Below are 18,990 nucleotides of genomic sequence, written 5' to 3' on the forward strand. Positions count from 1 at the left end.
AAACTACAAGGCAACAGAACCTGGAAGAGAAAGGAGAGGACACTGCCACGTGCATTGTCGTGTGACAGAAGATGTGACGGAAAATGCCGTGTGACAGAACCCCACAGACTACCGACCAGCCAGGAGATACCAGACCCAGGAGGAGGCAAGCCTTCTAGCCTCTGAAATAGTGAGCCAGTAAATTCCTGCTGTTAAGCCAGTCTTTTGTATGGCATTTATTTTAGCAGTCAGGAAACCAATACACCAACCCCTAAGCCAAGCATTTTTTCTTAATTTTTACAAACACCAAAACTTTTTCATTGTTCGTTCTATTAGTTCTCACACAGCATTAGGCAAGTACTATTATTATTGTCACTTGACATCTAAGAAAATACCCCAAAGTTTAAATGACCTGCCCAAGATCACCCAGACAGTAGTAATTCAGGATTTGAACTCAGGTTGAAACTCTTACCTCACTGCTTCTGTCTTCTCAAAAAGGACTTCTGAAAGGTTTTTGATCTTAGCAACATCATTGAATTAGTGTCAAGTCCCTCTCCGGCACTTTTAGAACTTTATAATCATACCTCATATTCAACCTTAAAATTGTTAAAAAGTGGCTAAATCACCATGGTGCTGCAAAATCGCAGAGCCCTAACTAAACACGCTGGCAGCGGCATGGGTAGAACCTCCTGGCCCCTCAGAGAGAAGTGCTGTTTCTATGTAAACTGCTCTGGAGCAGTCCTAGACAGCATCCAAAACCGACAAGACCCAGCGCCTCAACTTTGGGAGGTGTAGCCTCTGGAGGCACCTGGCCTTTCTCACCCCTGTGCTCTGGCACATTGTGGCAGGCCTGGGGGCTGCTTACCACCATCTTCTTTATGCTTTTAGTGGGACCACTTATCTTCAAAATTTTAACTAAGTTTATTTCTCCCAAAAACAATGCCTTCCAGATTAGTCAGGTGGAGATTTCATCCAGTTCCAACCACAGGGCCAGACCTGCCTTCCCTCAACTTGGATAGAATAGCCAGAGAGTTTCACACCCCAGCAGGCAGGGACTATTGCCCCTAACCAGCGGGAAGCAGCTACAGAAGAATGACCACCACCCTTCAGCTCCCCTTAAATATAAGGGTATGAACTCTCTGAGGGGGGAGTTGAGGACGTTGGTATAGGAAACAGGGAAGGCGGCTGCTCAGAACAGAGCCGTGAGACCCCACCCGGAAACCCCCCGAGGAGAGGCAGCTACTTGAGAACAAAGCTGTAACCACTGCAGCCGAAAAGGGTGCCAAGACCATGGTCGCAAGGTCCCATTTGAAACTCCACGGCTCAAAAGAAGCCCCAGATAACTCCAAACAGAAAGCCCTCCCTATTGGCTCTCTGAGAGCTGGCAGGTGAAGGTAGAAAGGCAACCAATCAGGGCAGCAGAGAGCTGGGGTCTCTCCTTAACGTGGGGAGGGGGCAGGAGGAAAGACTTAAAAGAGCTATCCTGGGGCTCCACATGCACATGTCTCCCTGTACCATGCCTGCACCCATGTCTTGGGTGTATACTATGTCTTTTCTTGTTTCTTAATAAGCTAATGAACTCTTTTTCACTGGCCATATTAAAAAAAAAAAAAAGGAAGTAGCTAAAGAGAAACATTAGGACAATCAGATTTAAAACATACACTCTATTTCCCAGGAATGAGTAGTTTTCTTCCACTATTATGATTAAAAATTTCAGACACCTACTTTGCATTTTAATTTGTTTGTTTGTTTGGGCTTTGCCCCACTGGGAGGGAACAGAGAGTAGGATGGGGAAAGATCAGGCAGTTCTGCGGCCTGGAAGCAGGGGGCTTGAGTAGCCTCCTTTTTCTTTTTTTTTTTTAAGATTTATTATTTTTTTATTTCTCTCCCCTTCCCCCCTCGCCCCCAGTTGTCTGCTCTCTTTGTCCATTCACTGTGTGCTCTTCCGTGACCGCTTCTATCTTTATCAGCAGCACCGGGAATCTGTGTTTCTTTTTGTTGCGTCATCTTGCTGTGTCAGCTCTCTGTGTGGGCGGCACCATTCCTGGGCAGGCTGCACTTCTCTCATGCTGAGCTGCTCTCCTTACAGGGCACACTCCTTGCGCGTGAGGCTCACCTATGCGGGGGGAACCCCTGTGTGGCGCACATCAGCACTGCACATGGCCAGCTGCACACGGGTCAAGGAGGCCCGGGGTTTGAACCACAGACCTCCCATGTGATAGATGGATGCCCTAACCACTGGGCCAAGTCCGCTTCCCTCGGGTAGCCTCCTTTGAGGAGGGAGTTTGGATGCAGGAGAGAGCAGGAGACTGGAAGAAATATTTTTCCTACCAGAGCAGGCTGGGCAGACAAGAGAAGTGAGGTCCTGAAATGGTCACACACAGAGGAAAGTTGTTTTTGTTTGTTTAATTTTTTTAAGGTAACAATCTGGCTTCCTAAGTGGAAAGGGATGCAGTTCTGGTTTGGTTCTACCTCCCCCTCCCCTGTACTACCACGTTCCAGGTCACATGAGTCCCTTACCAGGCCTGGTTCGGTGTTCCAAGACGGCCCTGGGGGACCTCTCTGTCCACCAGTCCCAGCCACAGTATGATGGAACCATGGCTCTTGTCCCCAGGAGAAGCCCTAGTTCTTCCTCATGCCCAATCCACAGAAGTCGACAGAGACCCAGGTTCCAGCACTAGAACCAGCCACCTCTGAATCTTCCTTGCTCCCTGCCAGTTAAGGCTCTCAGAAGAAGGCAGGAGACCCTGGAGTAGCAGAGCTCCTCAGGAAAACGTGCCAGAGCCGATCCGTAGCCCCTAGGGGGCCGGCAGGAGCTGGGAGCCCGGATGCAGGGCAGGGGCTGGCGGACCTAACCCTGGCCTTGATGTCTACTGGGAACGGCAAGGCTCTTCTTCACACCGGCACACCAGCCGTAGGGTCCCTTCTCTTGGAGCTCTCCCAAGATGAAGGAGGAGATTGGCAGAGGGAAGAAGGAGAGAGAGAAACAAATTTTGAACAATCTTTGAAATTGAGATACTTTGGGTAGACACCTGGGATGAACGTTACAGCTTCTGACAGGTGTCCAATAAGTGGACCGTGATGGATTTTCTTCAAGGCCCCTGAGAACAGGAGTTAACCAGTAGGTGGGAGCTCCTGAGGGCTTCAGGGAGCAGGGAGCATGATATCCAGAGCACATTTCTCAAAATGCGAAAAACGAACCAGCTCCATCAAAATCACCTGGAAGGTGTCTACTGAAAAAAACATTTAGGAAAAAAAACACAAAAAAACAAATCCTCTGCATCCTCCACCCACTGAATCAGAAAGGAGGTGCCAGAGATCTGCACTTGTTTCTAAAATCACCCTCCTGTGCTCCTTAGAGCAACTAAAAAAAAAAAAAAAAATTAACCAGGAGCAAAAACCCAGGGTGAACGAACAATCAAATCCCCGACTCCCCGATCCTGTTTTAATCACCTCCTCACAGACCTCAGGGAGCGTGGGGTGAAGCCATGTTTTTGGCTGTGGTCTTAAGAGTTCAGCAGCATTTCCTGTGCCCCGTGCTTATTAGCACATTGGCGGTGTCGCTTCCTGTGACTGACTCTCTGTTTCCATTCGGCGAAGTGGTTTAGTCTTTTCTCTCTGCTTAGGCCCGGGGGGTGAGCTGCTCACGGAGCCTCTCCTGGGGCTCTCGGCAGTCTCCCCATCGGTGGCCAGAGGGCAGAGACCATCACTAGCCCTGAGCCTCCTGCCTCAGGAGCCCGTCTCGGGGATGAGGCCTCACCTCCTGCAGTGGTCGTCGTAGCCACTTCCAGGTAGAGCCAACCTGTTGTTTTTTATTAATACATGTGGGGTCAACTAAGCCTGACATTTCAGGGGCAGGGACTGGGAGGGGAGATGATTGGGGGAAAAAAGTTCTAGAAAGACAGATTGTGCCCTCTGGAAAGAAATATAAACCAAAAGACTTTTTTTTTTTTTGAGGGACTTCAGTGAATATGGGGAGAATTTCTATCATTTTTACGTTATCTTCTAACAAAGTGGTTATACCCCACAGGACTATATGCAAAAGCCAAACCAATTTGCCTTTTCTCTTGGGAATCAGCAACTTAGGAAGAGCCAGGAAAAATGACAGACCTGTTGGCTAGCTGATTTTGACCAAGAGAAGGCTTAGGAGAAGAACCTGTGACAATGGATGTCTTCGCCCCAACCCTTCCAGCAGTCACAGGGAGGACCTTGGAGTCCAGCACTCTGCAGGTACCTTTTGGCAGCCAGGACAGGTGAGTGACTCAGGGAGGTCAGCTCCACCATTCCTGATGTAGACACAGGGCCCTGATCTGCCCTGGAGGGCTTGTGACACATCTGTGCTGCCATCCCTGACAACCAGGCTCAGGTCCACGGAGACCACCAAACTCCAGTTTCAGAGAAGTTTTCTCAGGCCTGCTGGGAGTGAAGGAATAGGTGTTGAAGAGAGAAGGGAGTTGTTGGGGGAGAGTAAAAGCTGTGCTAACAGGATTTTCTTGGAGCTTGCTGCCTAGCCCAGCTGGACTTTTTTACTTCCTAGAGACCATTTCCTATCTTAGGTCCCACCAATCACTCCTCAAAAAAACTAGGTCCCACCATGATGGAAACAAAAGGTCCACTTTCCCCAAAGATATGTTGTTAAGTCCTAGAGACTTGCCATGAACGAAAAATATTATAACAGGGGTACTAAAGACATGTCTTTAGACATAAAATTTCACAGAACTAATTTCTGATGTAAACACTGCTAAAGCTTTCAATCCCATACAAATGAAAAATTTTAAAATCCATCAGTACTTGAAATTCTAGTAACACTGAAATGTATATACATTTCTAATAATTTCTAAGTATACATCTAATAATGAATCCAATGAGAAACATTTTTTTAAAGATTTATTTTTATTTACTTATCCCTCCTGCCTTGTTGTTTGTGCTTACTGTTTGCTCTCTGTGTTCATTTGCTGTATGCTCTCTGTATCAGCTCATCCTCTCCTCAGAAGGCACCGGGAACCAAACCTGGGACCTCCTATGTGGGAGAGAGATGCTCAATCACTTGAGCCACCTCCACTCCCTGTTTTGTTGTGTCTCTCATTGTGTTTTCTCTTTGTGTCTCCTTGTTGCGTCATCTTGTTGCGTCAGTTCACTGTGCCAGTCCGTCACACCAGCCCATCATGCCAGCTCTCTGTCTTCCTCGTCTTCTCTAGGAAGCACCAGGAACCAAACCCAAGACCTCCTGTGTGGTAGGTGGGAGCTCAATCACTTCATCCATATCTGCTTCCCAAGAATAAGTTTTTAAATTGTCATAGTTTTGGGAAATAACTGATATTACTATGACAAACACAATCCACTCACAGGTGGACATAAGCATTGATAGGGAATGAATTCATAAAATTTGTCAAACCCTGCAAACCCCCCCAAACTATTTCTATATTAATTCATTTATTTATTAATTCACTCATTCATTTAACAGATATTCAGCAGACCCCTGCTTAGTAAGCATCAGGCACTCTTCCAGGTACCAGGTAAACAGGATAGACCAGTCTCTAATCTCCAGAAGCTGGCAGTCAAGTGAAGGAGGCAAATGATAAACAGATAAGCAAATGAATGTATAAATGTACAAATATAATATTAATCAGTCTTAAATGCTATGAAGAAAAAACAGAGCAGGACAAGGAGACTGGGAGTAATAAGGTGGTATCAGGGAAGACATGCCTGAAGAGACCCGTATGAGTAGATGGACTGAGCCACACTGTCAGCTGGGAGAGGAGGGCTCCTGGGAGAGGGAACAGCTGATCTGAGACAAGACTGTGCTTGGCGTGGGCAAGGAAGAGCAAGGTATCCTGAGGGTTGAAGTGCAGGGATCAGAGGGCAAGCGGCAGGAAATGAGGCTGGAAGACAGACAGAGGCCCGATCATACGGCACCTTAAGTCCTCACTAGGTCGGGACCGTGGGTTTTATTCCAAAGGCCATAGGAAGCCACAGAGGGTCACCAGGAGAGGAGATACACAATCTGATTTACTGTTTAGAAGGATCGCGCTAGCTCATGTGTGACTATAGTAGGTTGGGAGGGAGAATGAAAGCAAGGAGAACAGCCGGGGAGGTGATTGCAAAGGTCCATATGCACCTCATGGTGGCTTGGACCAAGATGGAAGCAGAGGAGAAGGCAAGAAGTGATAGAGACCCAGGGTAGGGCAGACAGAATTAGCTGATTCCCTGAAAGTGAGGCATGAAATACAAAGAGCCGGCAAGGATGGCTCCAAAGTTTTGAGCCTCCAGATGCGGGGTGACACTGGGGAGGAACAGGATCATGGGGAGAACAGGAGTTCTGTTTTGAACATATTCGACTTGGGATGTCAGTTAGGCAGCCTAGTGGAAATGTCCAGGAGAAAGTTGGATAAATAATCCTAGAATTTAAGAGAACAAAAACTTCCACAGAAGTTCCCTGGCAGATGACCTGATTTCTGATATTTTGTGGGTAGCAAGACTGCTACTGAATTCCTGCTTCTAACTCACTTGGCTGCTTCCTGTTACAGTAGGCACAGCCGCCTAGGATTGCACTCATCTGGATGCATTTCAACACCAAGCAAAACAGAGCAGTATCTCCAGCCTTGGAGGAGAATTGCAAAATGCCACAGAACTTGTTCGGTACATTTGTACTGGTTACATTTCACACAGCAGCAGAGTGTTGCTTGGAGACCAGCTCCACATGTTGGTGCCATGGGGTTACTCAAGTTCATGCACACTGGACTCTGTCTCAGAGCCACTCCCTTACTGTGAGTCGGGGAATCCTCTCCTCTGTGCAAGCCCAGGAGTGGGGAACGCGGGGGCAGCACAGGCAGCTGGCTTGACTTTCTAAGATTGTAGGACTGTGGGGGAGAGGGCTGATCATTGAACCCAAAGAGCTCTGGAGTCCTAGTCCATCTGTCGCTTGTTAGTTATATGATCTTTGTTAAGTTACTTTACCTCTCTGAGTCTAAATCTCAGGTTCCTTGACCACAAAGGGAGACAGGATTGTTGTAAAAACTAAATAAGCTTCACACGCAAACCCCTGGCACACAGCAGCATTCGAAGGGGATAGTTCCCTTTCTCCCTCATCTAGTTGTGGCCCTGTCCTGCTTGGCGTTCCTTCACTCACCCCGTGGTGGCGTGGCGCTTGGTTTTCCTCCCAGAGCTCACGACCGCAGCAGCAGCAGCAGCAGCAGCAGCAGCACCTTTTCCGTGTTGGCCGGCCTCCTCGCCGTCCTCCTGGTCATCGCGGTTTTCTGCATCCTGTGGAGCTGGAATAAATGGAAGAAGCGTGAGTCCTGGCGTGTCAGTCGAGGCCTCTAAGACTGATAACCCGACTTGGCATTTAAGCCCGTTTGGGCTCTCTAATCTCCCTCCCCCGGTGGTTTTCCAGGAATACTCTAACGCCCTGGGTGGTCCTCCACTTCATCTGTTCTCACCCGTCTGTCTCACTTGAGGTCCTGAACCGTGGCTCCAAACTGCCCAGTGCTGGCTTGAGTTCCATTCTGAAAGTGACTGGCCTCTTATCCTTATGCCCCAGTTTTACCTCTGGCTTCTGTCCACCGAGTCCCCTATTCTTCTTTATCAGATAGGACTGGTCAAATGTGAAAGAGTCCTTTCTATGATTTATGGAGAGTGGGGACTGCTTTCATTCTGTGCAGCTGACCCCTGCCCCCTTCTCACTCATTGCCTCGCAGAGCCAGTTCCTTACCTCCGAGTTACCCTCATGCCCTTGCTGAGCCTGCCTCGACCCAGACAACGAGCCAAAAATATTTATGATCTCTTGCCTCGGAGGCAAGAGGAGCTGGGTAAGTTCTTCCCTTGTCGTGAGGGCTCACTGAACTGCAACTTTCTCTAAGGTTTGCCTTTCAGAGAGCACCGAGGAGAATGGGGCAGACTGTAAGATGCCGCTCCAGCGGAGGTCCTAGAGAGCTCTAAAAGCAGAGCGGAGACTCACCCGGGCGGGGGGTCGTGTTTTCACTTGGCATAAGGTAGCCGAGGAAAGATGGGAGTGTCTGGGTAAGGGGAAACCATGCAGATGCAGAGCACAGCTACTGGGATTAGAGGCCAGGAGGACCCTCCACCGAAGCTTCCTTCCTTCACAGCAGCCCTAGTCCCTGTGCTGCTGTCCTCCAGGCCCACAGAAGCTGAGGCGCAGGCCAGGTCTCAGGTCACTGGAAGACAGGCTCTCTCTCCAGGGAACCCCAGATCACAGGCGGGAAATGCCAGGCTCCCCACGCACCCAGTTTCACTCACAATGCAGGGACTGCTTGGGCCGAAGTTCTCAGGACGTGTTCTCTGTCCTTTCAGGGAGACATCAGTCAAGGAATATCCGTATTTTCAGTACTGAGAGCCTCCTCTCCAGATATTCTGACAGCCCTTCCTCAGAGCATGCGGTAAGAGCTAAATGAAAAGACAAACCCCTTGGGAGAAACGACATGTCTCTGGCAGAAGAACTGAGGTGAAAGCATTCTAGGGCTGGGATCTCCTTTTACCACATACAAACAGCATGTCCCTTGGCACTCACCCTGCAGCCCTATTAATAAATTGGAAAGAACAGCCTCAGGACCTCCCTCCTGCCCAAGGACAAAAGTTAAGAAAGACAGGAGCAAGTGCTTGGGCTTCTAAGAAAGGCACCAGGACACACGAATTCAAGGACAGGATTTTAGGAGTAAAATGGATTGCTTTAACAAAGACATTATAACTTGCTTATCCAGATGAACACATCCCTTTCAAAGTAATCACCTCGGGAGGGTACATAAATAGCCCCACAATGCTGTCTGTCCTCAAAACACGATTAAAACCCTGCTTTGGAATTACTTCTAGGTCCTATATTATATTGTTTCAGATATCCTCAATCATAGAAATATCCATCCATGATTCAGCACTGTTGCTGATGGATAAGGTGCTTGATCAAACTAGAGATACCCTTTGAGGTTACAAAGGGAATATAATGATTAATGACAATAAGCCCATGTGTCTTATAATCTTGGCCTGAAGGCAACTTCCAAGGAAGAGACCAACAAGAGTTTTGTGGAGAAGCACCATGTAAAGTAAGAGGATGACCCTGGAGTTCAGGTGCTCATTTTTTTAGATAAGTTCTTGTTTGTTTGTTGAAGGATCAATCTCTAGTGTTTTCCGGTCATCCCCCGGTAAGGACAGTGATGCTGCTGCTGCTGATTTGTTACCCAGCCAGCCTCTCATTACCTAGACGCTTAGGTCCAATGGCTACACAGCCACCTCCACCGTTGCTTCCTCCTCCTCCTCTTCCTTTACTTCCTCCATCTCCTTTCCCTCCTGCCTCTTCAGACTTCCTGGAGCAGCAGGTCCAAGCAGCTGGTGAAGGGCAGGGAAGAGGAAACTCCACTGCCAAAGCTACTTCCAGGGTTTCAGTGGGATCTACAGGGATTTTGCATTTAGAGTTTAGGTCCAAAAGTGACCAAAGGCCCATAATATGTTTGGTTTAGACTCCATGTAGTTTTTTAAGAACTTTTTGAACTAGTTGCCAACCATTTAAAATCTAAGAGATTCCACATTGAAGGTCCAGATTTTCAGCTTTTCTTGAAAATTCAGAAGTTCTGGAAACATCAGACCAGCATCTCTAAATGGCAATATTTACTGTTTAATAATAAAAAATAAAAAAGCATTTTTTAAAGTATTTACTATTTGTCAGGATCTAAATACTTTTGTATGTAGTAATCTGTTTACTCCTCATAAAAATCTTATGATGTAGATATGATTATCCCTATTTCATAAATTAGGCAACTAAGGCACAGAGCAATTAGGTAACTTGTCTGAACTCACTCAGCAGGTAAGTGGTGAAGCTGGGACTTGAACTCCTCGGCCTTACCTTAAGCCTCTACCTTTAGCCGCTATTCTATATTGTCTGTTAATGCCCTCTGAAAAGACACATTCATCCCTGAGCTCCCCATTGAACTTGCACACTGTGGCCAAAAACCAGCTGCGATTTATCATCACATTGACATTGTTGCTTTTCTTAAACTCAACCCACTTTGCTGGCACCTATCTGGCATCTAAAGCCTTGCATTTTGTGAGCCCTGATTTAGAGCTTTTCTCCAAGATGGAGAACTGAGTGAGGGAATTATAAAGACAGCAGTACAGGGCAGGGAAGAAGAAAGGCTTTGCCCATATTGCTGTCTTCCACCTGACATTGCTTTCTCTTCTTCCCCACAGTCATCACAAGCAGGCAGTGCCAGTCAGGTGCACAGAGCCCCTATCTGTGCCATGGGATACACAGTGGGCATCTATGACAATGCCATGGTGCCCCAGATGTGGCGGGACCTCACTCCCTCAGCACACTATGTCAATGTCGGAGCTTCCAGAGACTGCCCAAGCATTTCTTCAGAGGATTCAAGAGATTATGTCAATGTTCCCACAACAGAAGAGATTGCTGAGAACCTAACTTCTACCAACAGCTCCCCTGGGAATCTCTTTGTTCTCCCAAGAACACAGAAGCTGGACTTTGGTGGGGAAAGAGATGAGGAATGTGGGGATGCCAGTGATTGTACCAGTTTTTGGTGTCCAGGAACTGAGGACAGTGACCAACTCAGTGATGGGGAAGGTTCTTCCCAGATCTCAAACGATTATGTCAACATGTCAGAATTGGATCTCAGAGCCTTCCAGGGGAAACAGCCCTGGGTGGACTTTCAGGATTGTGGCGATTATGAAAATGTCCCACCAGCAGATCCCAAAGGAAGCCAGCACCAGGAAGTAGAAGAGGTGACATTCTCAAACACAGACCATGTAGACAGTAGGACTGATGGTCTGGGGACCCATGTCCAACCTGTCATGCAATCAGGGAGGTTCCTGGGTTTAAGGGATAACATGGTCTTTCAGCCATTAGCACAGAGTGGAAACGTTCAGATGAAACATGGAGAAGAGACATCAAATGAGGACTCTAATGACTATGAGAATGTGCCAGCTGCCAAGGTAATAGGCAGGGACTCTGAAGAGGGGCTTGGCACATAGCCTCTCAGGGAACAGAGCTAGCACAGAATGAGGGCATGCATATATGTATTTATCTATTCACATATGTATTAAAATAAACTGTATCTCCAACTCTAATCCAATACCACAGTTTCATTCTAGCTGTTTCCACTTGCTTACTGTAACCTCTTTCTGCGACAGTAAGAAACCTGGCTCTCATTATCTATAATATATTTACTTATTTTTTAGACCCTACTATTCATGCAAAGTAGTTTCAGGATTGTTAAGTCATGCTCCAGTGAGACAGAAATTTACTACTTGGAGTACAATGTTTGTGTACAGTTCTTTGTGTCTTTAGCCTTATATAATAGTATTCAGTCAAAACACTGTTTTCAAAAGTCACTTAGGTCAGTTCCTTTTTTCTGCATCCCCCTTAGTGAGATTATGTCACATGTTTGAAATACAATTGGACTCGTTTCTCACTACCTGCTTCCCATTCTGGGTTTGCCTGTCATTCTTGTTAAATTTGAAACTTTTTTCTTGCAATAAAAGTCTCTTTTGGTGGTGTACAGTTTTTTGTTTTGACATATGCAGCCATATATCTACCACCACAGAACCATATAGAACAAGCCCTGAGGGGGCCTGAGTGCTAACACCCCAGTAAGAATGAGCATACCTAGAACTTAGATCATGGTTTCTAAATACCACTCTCCAATAAAAGGAACCAGGGCTCCTTAGAAAAATGACTGGTTCCCTGGGCAGGGAAAGTACAAGATGGGCTTGTAATGCCAAAAGTAAAGAAGTGGAGAGAGAGAGAGAACAAAAGAGAGAGTCTAAGAAAAGAGCTCCCAATGGCAAAGCTAGAACTTGAGCAATAAAAATAAGCAATTGTAATATTGATTGAATAAATAAATTGGAGGAAAGGGATAAATCTTCCTTACAGATGATGTTCCAAATAATAAATGTAGAAGGAATGAGGGAAATAGAAAATCACTATTATGACACCACAGTAATAATTCCTGTGAGTGAGTCCAGTGAATGCTAAAATATTGACACATAAGGAGAAACAAGATGATTGCACAGCCTCAAAATAATCTCCCCCCAAATATTATCCATTTTTGTAGTGGTTTTAACACATGTCCACAAATTCTTTGATACTTCTACCTTCAGGAGGTGGAGCTTAATTGCCCTCTCCTTCAGGGCAGGCTGGATATACTTACTTGGATCTAAGAGAAGAGTATAGTGAAGGAACTTGGCAGACATCACCTTAACTGAGTCACCCAGGTTGACATCATATGCCCTCTGATGTGATAAATGAGACTTTGCCTCTGTCATGTTCTTCCCCTAAATCCATAACCCCAGCCTAATCACAAGAAAACAAGAGAAAACCCAAATTGAATAACATTCTACAAAACACCTGACCAGAACGCTTCAAAAATCAAGGTCATGAAAGACAAAGAAAGACTGAGAAACTGTCACACATTGGAGGAGACTGAGGGGACATGATGACTAAATGCAATGTGGAATCTTGGATTAGATCCCGGAACAGAAAAAGAATAGTGGGAAAACTGATGTAATTCAAATAATATCCATATTTTAGTTAATAGTATTGTACTGATGATAATTCCTTAATATAACCGTACCATAGTTATGTCAGATGTTAATGCTAGGGGAAGCTAGGGTGTACAGAAAATGTACTCGCCATGCAACTCTTCTGTCAATTTGTAAATTTTTTAAAAAGTTAAGCGTGGACAAAGCTGGGAGTGACAAAATCTGGGTTCATTCCACTTTAATAAATATAAGCCCTTCTATCCTTTGTTCCTTCTTCTGCAAAATGGATATAACATAAAGCACATGGTAGTGTAATTGTTCTGGGTATCTGTATGTTTTCTGTTTCAGTTGGTTAACATACATGCCCAGTCTCCCCTATCAATCTGCAATCACTTTGCCAGCTGGAAAAAATATATTTTAGTCCTTTGTATTCACCCTGGCTCTTAGTACAAGGCCCAAGCCAAAGGCAGATTTTTGATAATTAATGATTGACGATGTGGTATGAGTGCATATACTTATACCATTAGATGCTGAGTGAGGTTTCTTCCGTGTTGCAGAATCGAGGCTTAGGCCTAAAGCTGAGCACTAAAAGTGTAAGATGCCCCACAATCTGAGTTCAGAGCACTGCTAGCTGTAAAGGCCAGCCAGCATCCCCATCCCACGTAGGGATTACTGAGAGGGCTTACCGAGTGCCAGAAAACTAGTCCTACCATGACTGCTTGCTCTCCACGTAAGAGGACTGAGAGGCAAGAGGCTGAGGAAGTATGCAGGTTGGAAAGAAAGACTCTTTCCTCCCCCACCCAGCCCACTAGGGGATGGTTATCATCTCGTGCTGCAGAGAGCTTCATGGCCAAGGATAAGGAAAAAGAAGAGGGTGTTGGAACCGATGTAGCTTAAGCAGTTGAGTTCCTGCTTCCCACACGAGAGGTCCCAGGTTTGGTTCCCAGTGCCTTCTAAAACAAATAAACAAACAACAACAACAAAAGGGCAACAAGTAAAACAAAACAGAAAACAATGCAGGAGGGCCAATATGTCTCAGTGGCTGAGCACCAGCTTCCCACATACAAGGAACTAGGTTCATTCCCAGGTCCCCAGTACCTGAAAAAAAAAAGAAGAAGAAGAGGGTGTTGCCAGAACCTGGAGCAGGATGGCTGTGAAACAGCGGACACCCACTGTTGAATGAGGCAAAGACATGTGATGAATGGGCTTGAGGCCTCTTGGTGTCTGCTTAACAGGGGGCCTAGGCAAAGGGGCACCTCACATGAATCTGAGAGGCCCTGGCTACAAGGTGGACTCTCCAAGCCTGCTAACTCTGGTGCTGCAGGTTGGGCCTCTGCAGGCCCTTCAGAGCCACTCCATGGGTGGCAACGTGCTGATCTGTGCCAGTGGTCAGTCAGGGTCAGCAAGGGAAGCAGTGACAAGCACAGAGAGACGATGGCAACCTCACCTGGCCGGGTAAGGAGAGATTAGTGTCAAGTGTGAGAATGAACTTTAAATGGGCAGAACTGAATCTTAAAAATTGGAGTGGGAGCGTTTTCATAACCAAGAGGGGATGAAAAATTATGGGATCTGAAGAAGTTGTTAAGGGAGCTACAACCATGGGAAAGGCAGGGTCAACATACCACAGTTGGGGACAGGTCTTAAAAAAATAAAACCAGGGAAGTGGATGTGCCTCAAGGGATAGAGCTGCCACCTACAATATGGGAGGACCTAGGTTCAATCCCTGGGACCTCCTGTGAAAAAGAAGAGAACGCATGTCCACCTGGCAAGCCAGTGCCCGTGTGAGTGCCCTCATGATAAGCCAGTGCCCACATGATGAGCCAGTGCCCACACAAGTGAGTTACACAGCAAGATGATGACACATCAAAATAGAGACAAGGGGAGAGTCAAGGTGAGGCACAGCAGAAACCAGGAATTGAGGTGATGCAATTGACAGGGAACCTCTCTCCCCATCAGAGGTCTCCAGGATTGAATCCTGGTGAATACTAGAGGAAAGAAAATGAGAAGAGAAGACAACACAGATAGCAAAAACAGCAGGGTGGGAGGAGGGGAAGGGGGAAAATAAATAAATAAATATATCTTTTAAAAAAATAAATATAGACACCTCAATAGCCAAGTACACTTATATACAGTCTCCTAAACTGCGAATGATTAATACATTGTAGATTGTTTCATATTAGATGGTAACCTTTCAATTTCTCTTTCTGAGAAATTTTACAAATGAATCCATAAAAGACCTTTATTAAATTACCATTCTTCTTTTCCTCTTATGGCTTTATTTTCACACCTTAGTTTGAGGAAATTTTTTGCTGAATTGAGTTGCAGTAATTGCCTTATCCTAGATGCCTGATAATGTTAAATATGAGGTAATTTTTTTCCAAAATCAGGAGGGGAAAGTAGGTATAAAAATAACTAATTCATTGTGATTCCTTAAGTAGGCAAATACAATGAATTGATTATTCAAACTTGTATTATATTGGTCTGTCTTCATTCAGAATAGTGTTTAGTGTGTGTATTAGTCAGGGTTCTCAAGGCAAACAGAATCAAAAGAGATATCTGTCAATATTATACAGTTCTACAAGAGTCTCTCACACAGTCGTGGGGATGCACGAGTTCAGGTTCTGCAGCCGGGCTACAACCAGGGGTGCAATGAAAGTCCAGTGAAGGTTCTTTTAAAAAATAAAAATTAAAAATTAAAGATTTATTCATTTATTTATTTATTTATTTCTCTCCCCTCCCCCCCCCCACCCGGGTTGTCTGTTCTGTGTGTCTGTTTTGCTGTGTCGCCTTTGTCCACTTCTGTTGTTGTCAGCGGCACGGGAATCTGTGTTTCTTTTTGTTGCGTCATCTTGTTGTGTCAGCTCTCCGTGTGTGCGGCACCATTCCTGGGCAGGCTGCACTTTCTTTTGCGCTGGGCGGCTCTCCTTACGGGGCGCACTCCTTGCCCGTTGGGCTCCCCTACGCGGGGCACACCCCTGCATGGCAGGGCACTCCTTGAGCTCATCAGCACTGCACATGGGCCAGCTCCACACAGGTCAAGGAGGCCAGGGGTTTGAACAGCAGACCTCCCATGTGGTAGGCGGACACCCTAACTACTGGGCCAAGTCCACCGCCCCAATGAAGGTTCTTGATGAGTTCTGGGAGATGTTGGCTGTCCAAAGACAAGCTGGGAAATTCTCTCTCAATGCTGGAATCACTTCCCCTTTTATGCATTCAACTGATTGGGTTAAGCATCACTCATTGCTGATGGCAATCTCCCTGACTGATGTAATTATAACTTGTTATCTAGATTTACCACTACACTAAAATCAATGGTGACTAAAGTCCATAAATGCCCTTGTATTACAGTTAGCCCAGTGCTTGCCTAACAACTGGGCACAATTACCTGGCTAAGCTGACACAACAGCCTGACCATCACAGTATGAAACACAGAGGTTTGCCAGGTCTTCATTCTCTTTCTAAAAGACCCTGCCCTCTAATGGTGGCAGTAGATGCAACCTTGCTGGCCCTCTTGCAGTTGTCCTCTCTGAGCACTCCCAGTATCATGGGGCTTCATGGCTTTATGGTGATGGCTCATGGTTTCCCTGTGGGCAGAGGGACCGTACTGACTTGCAAATACTTTCAGAAATTCTGAGTGTTATGCCAGTTGTAGCAGTTTGAGATTATTTCATGAATCCCAAAAAAAGAAATATTATGTTTGTAAACTAATCTATTCCTCTGGGAGTGTTACCCTTCGATTGCATTAAATTCAGCTGATAGGCCTTTGATTAGATTACCTAAGGTTGCTGTAGGGCTTTTTATTGGACTATGTCGATGAGAAGGGATTCAGGTTGGGTCCCTGCCCCCCTTGCTAGATCTGACATAAAAGGACACTCAGACAGACACAGGAAGAAAGACACTCTGCCATTTTTGATCCTACCGTGTGATGAGACTCAAACAGCCAAGGCCCCAGGGAGAGATGAGCCACTTGCCTGGTAATTTACAGCTGAACTTGGGAAGAGAGCAGTACAGCTGAGACTAATATAGGAAGCCCTAAGAGACAAGCCCTTTGCCAGCTTTTGAGAAGAAAGCAGAGCAGCTGAGCCTAAGAGAAGATGACTGGAGGGGAAGGAGAGACCAGGCATGATGGCCCGCCATCTTGCTTCAACACATGGCAGCTGACTTTGGTGAGATGGCACCTCTTACGGTGTCTTGAGTTGGAATTTTCACAGCCTTGGAACTGTAAGCTTTTACCCCAAATAAATCCCCATTATAAAAGCCAACAGATTTCTGGTACTTTGCATTGGCAGCCCTTTGGCAAACTAGGACACCAGTCAATAAGCTGGGACCTGCTCTGGAGTTAAGGGAAAATAGAAATAGACAGCCTTCCCTTTCCTCTTGCCAACTTTTCCTTCCATATTTCCAACTCCAGACTGGGAAGATAGATGTACATGTCTACCCTCAAGGGTTACGATCATTTCAGAAGAATATGACAGCATAGCTAAAACTTGAAACTTATCCTCCTATCTCAGAAATGGATTTGACTCTCCATGCAAAAGGGAAGGCACCTGAGGCCCTTTCTAAGAGAGCAGCTTCCCATGTGGGGCCAGACTCATGGACAGGCCACTTTTGTTGTGTCCCAGGGCCCCACACTCAGAAGGCTCTGCTGTCACCATCTCGAAATTCCTTTTTTTTTTTTAATATTTGTTTTATTTATTTTTCTCCCCTTCCTGCCCACCCCCCCCACTGTCTGCTCTCTGTGTCCTTTCACTGTGTGTGCTTCTGCGTCCACTTGCATTATCTGGCAGCACTGGAAAACTGCGTCTCTATTTTGTTGCATCATCTTGCTGTGTTAGCTCTCCATGTGTGTGGTGCCACTCCTGGGCAGGCTGTACTTTTTTTCATGCACAGCAGCTCTCTTTGCGGGGCGTACTCCTTGAGCATGGAGCACCCCTACACGGGGGTGCCCTGCATGGCACGTCACTTGTGTGTGGCAGCGCTGTGTGTGGGCCAACTTACCACATGGCTCAGGAGGCCCTGGGGATCGAACCCTGGGCCCTCCATATGGTAGGCAGACACTCTATCAGTTGAGCCACATCCGCTTCCCTCAAAATTCTTAACTTTGAAAAATTCTTACCTTTAAATGTGTGTTTTGTGAATGAAGTCTGTTGGGACAATGGCATGGGCAGAAGAGATTCACACATTCCTTGCTACCCATTTACATATAGAGTTCCCAGCACCCACAAGTACAGTATGCTGGTGGACCCACCACCCAGGGAAGTTCAGCAAGTGCAAGGGACGTGTATTACATCTACAGCTGAGTGAGCAGCACACTGATGGCCCTGAGAGGTCACATTTTCTGTTCACACCAGAACTTGCTTTGAACACTGAAAGACGGCAATAGCATCCTAAGAAACACAATCAAGTCAAGAGACTTTACTACTCTTCTTACTTCCCTATACCAGTCACCCCCTTAGGCAGAAAATAATGACATAGAAGGAAAGAGAAATATAGGGCAAATCATAGTTCCTTTTCCTTTCAGTCTTTCCTAACTTTATTAGTAAATGGAAGGTAGAGTGCAGTAATAGGAATGTGTATCAAGAACTAAAATAAGAAGTCAAGTTAGTTTTGTGCAAAGTTTCCACTGCTGTGATAAGAAAATGCATTTGAATGCATATGAATGAAATAAAAATTGCAAAATTTTAGTGATTCTGGATACAAGCTAAATGATCTTATGTCTGCATTTAAAACTAACATTGCACAAGATGCAGGTGCACGGTAAGTCATGCCAACTCCATGGAACAACACTACACAAACAGTGACCCCTAAGTTAAACCAGGGACTTTAATTAATAGTAGAGTTATACAAAGGTGCTATCATCAATTGTAGCAAATGTTCCACGCCACGCAAGGTGTTGGTGGTGAGGTAGTGTATGGGAATCCTGGATTTTATGCAGTTTGTTCTGTAAACCCACAATTTCTCTAATAAAGATCTAATTTAAAAATCATGCTAACAATTTAAATTGTTCCATTTTCTTTGTTTAGAATCACCTTAAATAGTAGACAAAAAACACCACGACAAGAGACAGAGACTATAGAAGAAAAGAAAAAGCTTTGTATTTTAGCACCTTTAACAGCACTTTATCCCAATTTTTGAATGAGGGGCCTTACATTTGCCTTGTGCACTGGGCACTGCAAATTATGTAGCTGGCCCTGCTCCCATTTGGTCTGCTTTCTCTGCCCTCAGGTTTATGTGCTTGTCCAAGTCTCTCCTTGGGAATATGGGATATTCCAACTCCCCCCTCCAACCTGAGGAAAATACCACTTCACAAAAAAGGAGCTTGTGCTGACTCAGTCTTTCACTCTTCCCTAGCATCCTGTGCCCCAAGTTTAAATTTTACAGTCTCACGTGTCAGCTGGAGAGACAGTAAAGGCCATGCCCAGCTGTCGTCATCTGCCAAAGGGGTGCTGATGCAAAGCACTAGAAATCTGTTGGCTTTTATGGAGGGTATTTATTTGGGATAAAAGCTTACAA

General features: G+C 45.8%; 1 protein-coding gene and 1 long non-coding RNA gene across 6 annotated transcripts; one reads left to right on the forward strand and one right to left on the reverse strand.

Annotated features, from left to right (window-relative positions):
* Window positions 1-3,548: 3,548 nt before the first annotated feature.
* Window positions 3,549-11,497, forward strand: LAX1 (lymphocyte transmembrane adaptor 1). 5 transcript variants are annotated; one of them, XM_004459053.2, is made up of 7 exons: window positions 3,574-3,770; window positions 4,010-4,232; window positions 6,507-6,746; window positions 7,143-7,270; window positions 7,677-7,787; window positions 8,290-8,375; window positions 10,174-11,497. In XM_004459053.2, the coding sequence occupies exons 2-7, from the start codon at window positions 4,144-4,146 to the stop codon at window positions 10,966-10,968; spliced, it is 1,449 nt and encodes a 482-aa protein (XP_004459110.2). In that variant the 5' UTR covers window positions 3,574-3,770; window positions 4,010-4,143; the 3' UTR covers window positions 10,969-11,497. The 5 variants fall into 5 exon arrangements, with proteins under 5 accessions (XP_058130976.1, XP_004459110.2, XP_004459111.2 ...); XM_004459054.2 differs by having other exon boundaries at window positions 4,058-4,232; XM_058274993.1 differs by lacking the exon at window positions 6,507-6,746 and having other exon boundaries at window positions 3,549-3,770; window positions 4,058-4,232.
* On the reverse strand, window positions 5,135-8,314 carry LOC131273076 (uncharacterized). Its single transcript, XR_011645534.1, has 3 exons — window positions 8,236-8,314; window positions 7,109-7,250; window positions 5,135-5,244 (listed from the first exon to the last, which is right to left on the reverse strand). It is a non-coding gene; the product is annotated as an uncharacterized lncRNA (long non-coding RNA).
* Window positions 11,498-18,990: the final 7,493 nt, after the last annotated feature.

The sequence above is a fragment of the Dasypus novemcinctus genome, chromosome 13, assembly GCF_030445035.2.
Source record: "Dasypus novemcinctus isolate mDasNov1 chromosome 13, mDasNov1.1.hap2, whole genome shotgun sequence".
In the NCBI taxonomy this organism is placed as follows: domain Eukaryota; kingdom Metazoa; phylum Chordata; class Mammalia; order Cingulata; family Dasypodidae; genus Dasypus; species Dasypus novemcinctus.